General features: G+C 42.7%; 1 protein-coding gene across 6 annotated transcripts in view; it reads right to left on the bottom strand.

Annotated features, from left to right (window-relative positions):
- Positions 1-2,744: 2,744 nt before the first annotated feature.
- Positions 2,745-11,168, bottom strand: part of BTRC (beta-transducin repeat containing E3 ubiquitin protein ligase) — a 314,397-nt gene continuing 305,973 nt past the window's right edge. For 5 of the 6 annotated variants that reach the window (XM_073555794.1, XM_073555796.1, XM_073555797.1 and 2 more), the window contains 2 exons: positions 6,656-6,849; positions 2,745-3,576 (listed from right to left, as the gene is read on the bottom strand). In XM_073555794.1, the coding sequence (XP_073411895.1) occupies positions 6,688-6,849 (162 nt within the window). In that variant the 3' untranslated portion in view covers positions 2,745-3,576; positions 6,656-6,687. Of the gene's footprint in view, positions 3,603-6,655; positions 6,850-11,168 lie in introns of all 6 variants that reach the window. The other variant, XM_073555795.1, reaches the window with a different exon arrangement.

Raw genomic sequence — 11,168 nt, 5'->3', positions numbered from 1 at the left:
ACATTTTTTTCTAGGCTGTATTGTGCATAAATATGTGACTTCAGATTTTGTATTAGTCTAGCCTGATGAAGAGACCTGAGTAGTCTCGAAAGCTTGCAATGTATTACCATCTTTTCAGTTAGCCATTAAAAGGTATCAACTACTGAGGACTCTCAATCCTGAATATTTTTGTGTGAATGTAGTATTTGCTCTAAAAATTGTCTAGAACTAGGCCTATAGAAATAACAATTTAACTTAAAAATGAGTAAAGTTCTTAAAAAAAAAAAAAAATCACTGTTGTGATTTTAATATTTTTCCTGTTCACTATGATGAGTCTCGCTTTTAGTACTTTTCTTTAGTAAGGTTTGTAAATGGGGATACAACATAAAAAAAGGCTAAAAAGTTGTAGAAAGGTTTTCCTTCATCTCGGGCACCGATTCTGTTTGATGTCCTTCCCGTGTATCTAAAGTGAAGTCCTAGCCCCACGCATTCCTTTAGCTATGCCCCTGAGTAAAAGCACCACTAAAAGTACCCCAATATACAGGGTGGGCCATCTATATGGATACATCTAAATAAAATGGGAATGGTTGGTGATATCAACTTCCTGTTTGTGGCACATTAGTATATGGGAGGGGGGAAACTTCAAGATAGGTGTTGACCACAGTGGCCATTTTATAAATGGCCCACCCAGATGTATCCATATAAATGGCCCATCCTGTATAAGCAAACATGTACAGTATAGGAATTTAATTGCCGGTAAACCGAGCCTATAAAAACTAGTGCAAATAAAGAGTGGAATCATCTTTAACAAGCAGACTATAGCAGTTATTTTACCGATGAAGCTTTAACAAATAAAGGGGTTGTCCATTACCCAGACAACCCCTCCTCAATTGCTGGGTTCGCCCTTACAATAACAGCCTATTCTTGCCTCCAGTGCCGTTCCAGCAATGTCTCACATGGGCTCTACAGTCAATCGGTAACTGTTTCACTCTCACTTCGTTTGGAAGAAACTGACACACCAAAAGAAGTGAGAGCTGCTGCTCTCGGATTTCCTCCAAATGTCCGTTACGTCCGAAGAACGCGAGAGTGAAGTGGTCGCTGATTTATTTAATGTGAGCCTGGCAGCCACTCACGCAAGCCCCGGGGGAGACAATGCCAACATCGATGGGTCGGTGCCAGAGTAGAAGTTATTTTATAACGGGGAACACAGTCATTAACAAGGGCTTGTCCAAATAGTGGACAACCTCTTTAAAACAACAAAAAAAAATATTGAACCTCAAACTGTTTTTGTAGCCATGGCCCACCTCACTGTACTAATGATGTGGTGAGAATGTCCTGTGTTGCTATATGACACACGTATTGCAATTAGATGCATTGAGGTCTTTGCCGCACCAGGCCTAAGTCAAAAGTGTGTCAGGAACCATAACCACTATGACATTACAATGCTATAAAAAAAAATATATATTGTTTTTTTTAAATTTAAGTCTTCTTCAGATGCCAGTGATTTTTCTCGATTGAGTTTCATCAACTATTTTGATCAGAGTTTCGCCTGTGTTGGTTTTTAATCAGAGTTTTATCAGTTTTTCCTCAGATGAAAAAATAAAACCCACTGATGGAGGTTTCTCACACTTCTCCTATCAAACAGTCCGTGGAAAACTGACAGCAGACAAATGGCATCCGAATGCCGTCTGACATTTTTCACCAACCCATAGACTAGAATTGGCGACTTTGATCAGACAATTGGTTCAATATCGGACAAGTCTTCAAGGTTTTGTGCTAACCACTCAGTCCGAGGAAAAATATAAAAAATGGACAGATGCATTACCCCAGATATGAGGACAGCACTAGTAAGAGAAAAACTGACATGTGAAGGAGTCCTTAGTAAACCATTATAATGGCTTTATGGTACTCACAGGGCTTTATGTCGACTCTGCCACATCCACGAGTTATTGTATGGCCCAATTTTGCGGACTTCAGAAGAACTGAACGGTGCATTTACCATGTATATGGTAAGAAAAAGTTCAGTAAAAAAAAGTACAAGGAGAGGCCTGGATGCATTTCTTGAAAAAAATCAACATTACAGGTTACGGGAACTAAATTCTGTGACAGGAAATAGATCCAGGGATTTAGTCTGATTGCCATAGGTGGCATTGGCCTCATAGGGTTTTTGCCTTCCATTGGATTAATGTTCAGTAATAGGTTGGACTTGATGGACTTATGTCGACCTTCTACCTTTAAAAACTATGACGCTCTGCATATGTATTAAGGGCATTAAGTGAATACTGCTTACTAACAATATATTTGCTACGATCCTCTAAGATCTAACCAGGAACCATCGTCTACAATATATAAAGCATGTGACGCTGTGATTGGTAAAAGTCATTAGTCGTCAAACTGGTAAACTACTACAAAGTCTGTGGTTGAAAAAAATGGTTCCTGGGTCCTTTCTGTAAAAGCAAGTACAGATAAGAGTTAAGAGGATACGGCAAATGCGTCTGTAAGCTACTTCTGCATAATAGTTCTGTATACAATTTGCAAAAAAAAAAAAAAAAATTTTCTTGTAAATACATCTTAAAAAAAAAAAAAAAATTTGTACATTTGGGAAATTTTTGGCAAAACAATCAATTGAGCCTACTGCAGTACCTATGGAATATGACAGAGGTGCAGTCTTTGGTGTTGTGTTAAATACAGGTGCCATGTTTTGCCCCTTCAGGCTCTGCGCCAGCCATTGCTCGGTGTATTCGTTTTGCGTGGAGATTTAAGACTTGCAAAAAAATGAGATATTTAATAGACAATACAGATGAATGGTCGCTGGACAAATATGAGCTGACAGTGTTTTCTGGTGGTTGTCCCCTCCTAGGAAAACGCATGCAACACAACGGAACAGCGTCGAACTGCACAAAATAATAAAACAATCCTAACGTTAAAACAATAAAATCATTTTAAAGTGATTTTCCCTACGAGATAAAAAAAATCTAAATAACTTAATAAAAAAAAATTTGAAGGGGTATAAAAAAAAATCCATGCTGACGAGGGCAAAACATACATTTTTATTTCACTAGGCGTCTTGATTTGTTGAAAGAACTCTTATTCCAAATTCCCAAGTTATTTGCATAAGTTCTACAAATTTCTGAACATATCCGCACTTGACAGCGGCGTGAGCGCGGGGGCACAGCTGAAAATTGTTCTTTTGCTTACGGCAAAGCAACAGATAATCAGGCAAGACATTTAAATATATTTAATTAATCTTTGACTTGTCCTTTTCCTACATTTAAAAAGGAAATTAAAAAAAAAAAAAGTACCCCCTAGTCACTGATACCGGAGTGTGCAAGCCTCTAACATAAGCAGCAAACCCCTGTACCGATAATCGAGAGGAGGATTTAAAAAAAAAAAAAAAAAAGCCGATGATAATCTTCACGTAGCAGCACTCCAGCAGTCCGCTGTGCACGACGGCCTGGGCTGCATCATGCTGTCACACCGAGTCATTATTTCAGGGTGGGTCAAGACAAGCTGCTCTTTTTCTTCAAATACTGGTCAAGTAAAGAGTTTATTTTCCCCGGCATTCACAGGTCAATTACCATATCTTCCAAGCAAGTCCTGCAGCACATGTAATGAAAGGGTCACTAATGGAACACGAAAAGAGAAAAATACAATAGTCAACAAGAAATTTCACAGAAAATTATTTTTCCCATCGGTAAGTCTAAACCAGCAAATCAGCAGCAATGACACAGATCTCTTTGGTAGTGTGGTATAATGTACCAGTCTGGAGTCCACGCTGTTTAGCCATTTGATTAAAGGAAACTTATTCTAAAGAAGGGAGGAGTCATACCAAGGGTTACAGAAGTCTATGGCCAATCATTGACAGCGGCATTTAAGAGCCAAAATCCGGACCGGGCATCTGTTCAGGCAATCATCACCCACTTGGGGAGTTGAAGGGTTAAAGGGAACCTGTCAGCAGGATTGTGCACAGTAACCTAGAGAAAGTGTCAGGTTGGCGCCGTTATACTGATTACAATGATACCTGGTGATGAAATCCGTCTTGTGGTTGTTGTTTAATCTGTATTTTCACTTTTGAGTTAATGATCTGCTCGTGCCTGTGTGTGGGGCGGTCTTCATGTGGTACTCTGATGACATATTCATCTGTATGGCTTCTGACAGGTCACTGATCCCTCACTGACCTGCCCCATATTTCACTTACTGAATATAATATGTTTTGAAAAAACAAAAAATCTCACATTCGGCAGGTGCCTGCGCTGTAGCATGATCGCATCTATAATATCCATGCAATTATTTTATTTGGTGTTACAAATTTATTCAGAAAAAAAATTTTGGTGGAGAATGACAGATGCTACGGTGCGGCCGGCGCCATTTTGAGAGATAATTTTTTTTTTCCTGAATACATTTATATCACCAAATAAAATAATTAAATAGATATGATAGATGCGATCATGCTACAGCACAGGCGCCGCCGCCTGCCTGCTGAGTGTGGGCTTCTTACTTACAGCACCAACATCTCATGACAATGCCCCTTTACAGCGAACGCGACATGAGGTTATTCATATAACGAGCTGAGACGGTAAGTGGAATCTCTGACCCAGGTGCAGTATTGTGACGCTGACGGTACCTATCCGTCTAATTCATTGAGTAGGGAGAAGAGATGAGCTAACTGCCTCGGATAAGGTGTTATCCGACCATGCTCATGTGCTAACAGTTTCTTCGACGTGCTTGAAAAATATGTTCGAGTCCCTGCGGCTGCAGGTCTTGTGGCTGTTTAACAGCTGCAACTCGTGCAGGGATTGTCTGTTTATGCAAGTTAATCCCTCCACATATTGTGGCTGTCGAACAGCTGGGAGACCTGCAGCCGCGGGGACTCTAACATTTTTCGAGCACGCCGAAGACACTCAGCACCCGAGCATGGTCGGATAACTCCTTATCCGAGGCCGTTCGCTTATTACTAATAAGGAGTAATGCAGGCAGATACTCTCAAATGAGATAAGCGTAGTCAAAGGTGAATGAGCTTTTATTAAGACTTTTTACTTTCGCCCACGTTCTGGCAGCAAGATTTGACATTATTGACTAGCAAAAGCATAAAAATTCCACGGGGACTATTGCTAGTATCAAAGCAGCTATATGTGTTCAGTTACACTGGGTGAGTGGTGACCAATGTATTTCTTGATGTTCGAGGGATGCCGCCAATGTATCAGCTGACCTTTTCTAACACGTCTGACTATGCTCCATACAATGACAGCATGCTTCTTGTCAGCTAAAAAAGATCATTTGTTGTTAAATGTTAGGCAATGAATGTTCTTCATGGTATTCTTTATTGGCTTTAGTCCTCCACAGTAATCACTTTTGTTAGGGGAAGAAAATCCAGGCTCACCACCTGATCTTCAGTGTGGTGACAATACAACACAAAACCTCTCTCAGCTCCCTTTACACCCATGGGTGCAAAAGGAGTAGGTTAGAAGTAGGACATTGTGGATAAACAGCACTCTAAGTGGAGCTCATTTGATTGTACTGTACCTAGGCAGGTAATACGTGAGCTCATAGGCGTGTTTATATCTGATCACTGACTTGTGAAAACAAGCCATCTTTAAAAGCAACTAATAGCCCGTTTATTGTCTGATCGAGTCAATAATGTGAGCATAAAACTTATCCTTGATCGCCAGCACAATCCCTGATGTAACCAGAGGATGTGCTGCTGAGAATACAGAAACTGGATGGTACTGTAGTACAACGACTCATCCCAAAACATTTTAGATATAGAGATCCTACGTATATGGAAGTGTAAAAAGGAATTTTAGGATTTATAAAGAACCTGTCAGCAAGATTTAGCCCGGTAAACTAAAAACATGGCCATAATGGCGCTGTGATGCTGATTAATATTACACCTGATGTGAAGGGATCCGCTCAGTGGCTGATGGTTACTAACCTCATGAAGTTTTCATAAAATGACGTCTTGTGTGCTTCGGGGCGAGACGTAGGGTCAGGGTCTTCTCCTGCTTCTCCGCGCCCTCGGCAGCCTCCTCTGCTTCTTGTACAGGTCACTGATTATTCAGTGACCTGCCTCAATTTCATAATTCTGTGCTGCCACCATCGTGTGACCTGCCTCATTTTCATAATTCTGCGCAGCCACCATCGTGTGGGCAGTGCGTGCACAATGTGAGTCAGCGTCCTGTATGCAGGACTTCAATAAAATGGCGCCGGATGCGGTGCATGTGCAGATCAAGATTTCGGCTTGGTGAAAAATGTACTGAGCAGAAATATCAATCTGCGCATCCATAATCAGTGACCTGTACAAGAAGCAGAGGAGGCTGGTGGTGGTGGGAGGTCGGAGAACTAGAAGACCCTAACCCACGTCCCGCCCAGAAGCACAGAAGATGTGATTTTATGAAAACTTCACAAGGTGAGTAATCATCAGCCACGGAGCAGATCTCTGTACACCAGGAATCTTATTAATCAGCATCACAGCGATATTATGGCCATGCCTTTAGTTTATGGGGCTCAATCCTGCTGACAGGTTCTCTTTAACATATTATTTGTACCAAACATTACATATGAATTCAGCAAATCTACAGTTAAGGTAAAAAATAAAATAAAAAGGTTATAGGTACAAACCTGAAATGACAAGTTGTGGTAACATAATGAAAAGGCCATGCTGACTATCGGGCCTTACCTGTGCAATAATGAGGTACTAGTTAGTGTTATTTATCTGGAGATATACGTGTATGTTCTAGAAGGTGAGCGGGAGGACTCATCATGTGCAGCTGGGTCATTTAGAAAATCCCATATCAGTATCGTGTCGTCGTGAGAACTGCTGACTATCTGGAACTCATCGAACTGCAGACGGAAAACTCTTCCCGAGTGTTCCTGGAAAAAAGCAAAATCACAGGAACAAAACAATTACAAAGATACAGTCAAGTTAAAAAGAAATATCTGACAATACGGGGAAATTCCCTTCCTACGCACTTGTGGCTCATCTGAAGAACTTGGCCCCTCTGCCATATAAGACGACAGAAGTATTACTCAACACCACGATAGGTGGGGCCCATTACTTACGAGCAGGAAATTACGTCTCTACCCAAATACCCTCATACAGCACATGGAAAGGAGTTTTCTCCATAGGGCAAGCCCTTTAAGACAATATATGCACACATGGCTGTCTTTGTTGCAGAAAAGTCAAACATCAGAATGGGGCTTGCAGAAACCTAGGTCCATTTAGGTGAATGGAACCAGTTTTTGTTTTGCTTTTTTTAACAAGAAATCTAGCTTTTGTGAGTACACCCTGCATTTTCTCCTAGGAGATAAGTCATCAGTATGAGATTGGTGGGGGTATGAGACCTGGCACCCCCACTGATATCTGCCCTGGTAGCAGAATGAAGAATATTCCCTTGAAGGGGAGATAGCTTGCTGTACCTGGCAGCGGCACTAGATGCAGAGCATTGCCGCTCCGCGTCTTACATTCCTTACCTCGGTCAATGGGGTTGGCGGGTGTCACACTTGTACCAACCTCATATTGGCCTATGTATAAGTTATCAATATGACTGTCTGGGACCCACAATATCAATGTGAGTCCCCAATAACACCATTAAGGGGTCATTATGTTTAAACCACCTCTTTCCATAGGCTCCATGTTGTACTGAGCCCTTCCCCAAATTGGACTGTGACTTGTTATTGCCCATTTATTCCTAAAGCGGACTTTAATTTATCTTATCTGGATGGAAGAGCTGTCTAATCTAGGAAACATTAAAACATGTACCGCCCCACTGCAAAACATCACGGTGCCACGAAAAAATAAACCAACTTCCATTCAGTCTCCTCGTCTACTAGTTCCACACGTGTATAAATTAAATTAGAGACACTTCTGGCCATGAGCTGTCTGGAATTACAGCTGTACATTCATGTGAGTTGCAAAACCAGTCTTGTCCATGTGCAAGAGTGGCGCTATTTCCTGGGGTGGCGAAAAAAATCCTTCTTTTGTAAACTAAGAAAAAAACAACAACAAAAAAATTCTAAAAAGAAATATTGGCGAAAAAAAACCCCCACATCGGTCGAGGTTTGCAGGTTTACTCCAGAAAATTCAAGAGTTTTTAACCCCTCATCCTCTGACAATTCGGCATTTTATTTGCAAGGATGCAGAATGCGGAACACATTGTAGGATATCAGCAGATCGCGCTATTGTCAGCGTGTCTAACTACGCACTAATCTCCGGACTACAAGCTATAAAAATGAGTCATCACATTATCACGCCGGATCAAGCAGACGTTGCGATGTCTTATAAACTTCAACGTGAAGACAGATGAGCCTGCAATCGACAGTCATGAACTATGAACCTCCTCCTACTGCTTGCAATCTGAACAGAAGCGATAGGAGGCTATTCCATTCCTGGTCCTAAGCCAAGATTAATTTTGGACGGCCATAATGGCAGCACTCTAAATTCTGATCTCCTGTGGTCACAGCCATACACAAACCACAGCTCCCATCCTTTTAACTGCGCTTCTATTTAACAGGCCGCAGTGAAATTTTGCCAAGAGGGAAAATAATGGTTCCTGGATGAGGCGGCAATTACACAGATCTTGTTTCACATCAACTTCAGTAACAAATTGAGAAGCGTAAGCTTTGTACCACTTGCTAAAAAAACAAAATGAAAGCCTTTTGGCGGTCTGTTCACTGATCCTATGTATCACTAATCCCCTGTTCTGTACAATATCGAGTATGTGTCCGAGCCCTAACAAGTGAACGTGTAATACACGCCCCCAGAGGAAGGAATTGTATCCGAAACGCGCATCGGGGTCTGGCTGTGTATGCTGAGGAGTATCCTCTCTTCCCCTGGTATGTGTTTCTGTAATGTTTAGCGACTTGGTGGTTTTGAATTCAATGTGGTTTAGCCAGGGATTGTTCCCTTTATTATGGTTGTGTGCTTTCCACCCCACCTCACTATTCATGTATATAATTCATTCTGCCAGTGGTGTATGATATCCACCTTACAAATTGTGTTGAGGTGTACTGCCCACCATTACACTGCCTGTTTTTGTAGTGTCACTTTTTATGCCATATTTTGCTTCACCTGTTATTTAATAAAGATTTAACTTTTTATCCATATGTACACTGGACTTCTTGCACTGTTCTCTTTCTGTGTGGTTTATTATATATTTATGCAGTGTGTCCTACACTGTCCTATAATGTGCTGGAATCTTTACTGTGGTCACCGGCACTCTTAGTCTTAAATATGTGGTTGACTAAGTTTCCCAGCTCGTGTTGCTGTCATCTGTTCTTATTACTGCAATTTATGGTAGTTTTCCGGTGCAGGACAGTTGCAAATTTTGGTGCATGCTATATTTTGTGCTAAAGTTTGTCTTTCTTTCTCCAGCTTGTAGAGGTAACGCAGGCACATTATAAGCAGGTTTTGAGAAAGAACAAGCTATTGTTCGAAACTCGTAATCTACTACTTGTTACTCATGTGAACACACCATTTTTTGCTCTGTCTTGGACTTGTTTTTAACAATAAATTGGACTTGAATTTGCAAAGCTGGACCTTTCTTTTTACTTTTCCTTGGTCATTGCGTGAAGACTGCACGTGGTCTGGGCTATCCACTACACATGCCTTCAAGGTGAGCTGGCTTTTTTTTCCTTTTTTTGAACATTATAAGCAGGGGCAGGAGTAAAGCAGGCACATTATAGTCACGGGCAGGGGTAACGCAGGCACATAGGCAGGGGCGGGGGTAATGCAGGCACATTATAGTCACGGGCAGGGGTAACGCAGGCACATAGGCAGGGGCGGGGGTAATGCAGGCACATTATAGTCACGGGCGGGGGTAACGCAGGCACATAGGCAGGGGCGGGGGTAATGCAGGCACATTATAGGCAGGGGCGGGGGTTACACAGGCACATTATAGGAAGGGGTGGGGGTAACAGGCACATTATATACAGGGGCGGGGCAACGCAGGCATATTATAGGCATGGGCGGGGGCAACGCAGGCACATTATAGGCATGGGCAACGCAGGCACATTATAGGCATGGGCAACGCAGGCACATTATAGGCAGGGGCGGGGGTAACGCAGGCATATTATAGGCAGGGGCGGGGCTAACGCAGGCATATTGGCAGGGGCGGGTCTAACACAGGCATATTATAGGCAGGGGCGGGGCTAACACAGCCAAATAGGCAGGGGCGGGGCAACGCAGGCACATTATAGGCACGGGCGGGGTAACGCAGGCACATAGGCAGGGGCGTGGGTAATGCAGCAACAATATAGGCAGAGGCGGGGCTAAAGTAGGCACATTATAGGCACAGGCAACGCAGTCACATTATAGGCGCAGGCGGTGGTAACGCAGGCACACTATAGGCAGGGGCGGGGGTAACGCAGGCACATTATAGGCAAAGGCTGTGGCAATGCAGGCATGGGCAGGGGTAACAGGCACATTATAGGAAAGGGCAATGCAGGCACATTATAGGCAGGAGCGAGGGTAAAACAGGCACATTATAGGCAGGAGCGGGGGTAACACAGGCACATTATAGGCACGGGCGGGGGTAGTGCAGGCACATTATAGGCAGGGATAATGCAGGCACATTATAGGCAGGGGTGGGGTCAATGTAGGCACAGGCGAGGGTAACACAGGTACATTATCAGCAAGGGCAATACAGGCACATTATAGGCAGAAGCTAGGGTAACACAAGCACATTATAGGCAGGGGCGGGGGTAACGCAGATGTACCAATTACTATAGATTTAGGCCTCATTTAGATGTCTGTTTATTATTTGGTAAGTTCCCAGTTTAGGTGATTGTTGGGGGTACAATAGGTCAGACCCACACCAAGCTAACAGTTAATGTGAGGGGTTATTCCCATCTTCACAGAAGGGCATTATCAAACGATAAGTGTAAAGAACAAGAAATTTTGAAATTTACGGCTTCTTAAAATTTTCAACCATTCTTGAGATATTAAAGGGGTTGTCCACTACTCGACAACCCTTTCTCAATCTGTACGTTTGCCCCCAGTAAAATAATAACATTTATTCTCACCTCTGATGCCAGAGCTGTTCCAACTGTGTCAGCAATGTCTCCCTGAGGCTCACGTGACATTGTTACGCCATGTGATGCCTGCGCCCAATTGGTTGCCACTTCACTCTCCCCGCCTTCGTAAGTATCACATAAATCTGGACGAAGTGAGACAGCAGCAGCTCTGACTTCCT

This window comes from Dendrobates tinctorius, unplaced genomic scaffold, assembly GCF_039654945.1.
Source record: "Dendrobates tinctorius isolate UK_male_01 unplaced genomic scaffold, ASM3965494v1 ptg000230l, whole genome shotgun sequence".
Classification (NCBI taxonomy): domain Eukaryota; kingdom Metazoa; phylum Chordata; class Amphibia; order Anura; family Dendrobatidae; genus Dendrobates; species Dendrobates tinctorius.
The sequence above is the reverse complement of the archived record's forward strand: the minus strand, read 5'-3'. Positions and strand labels throughout refer to the sequence as shown.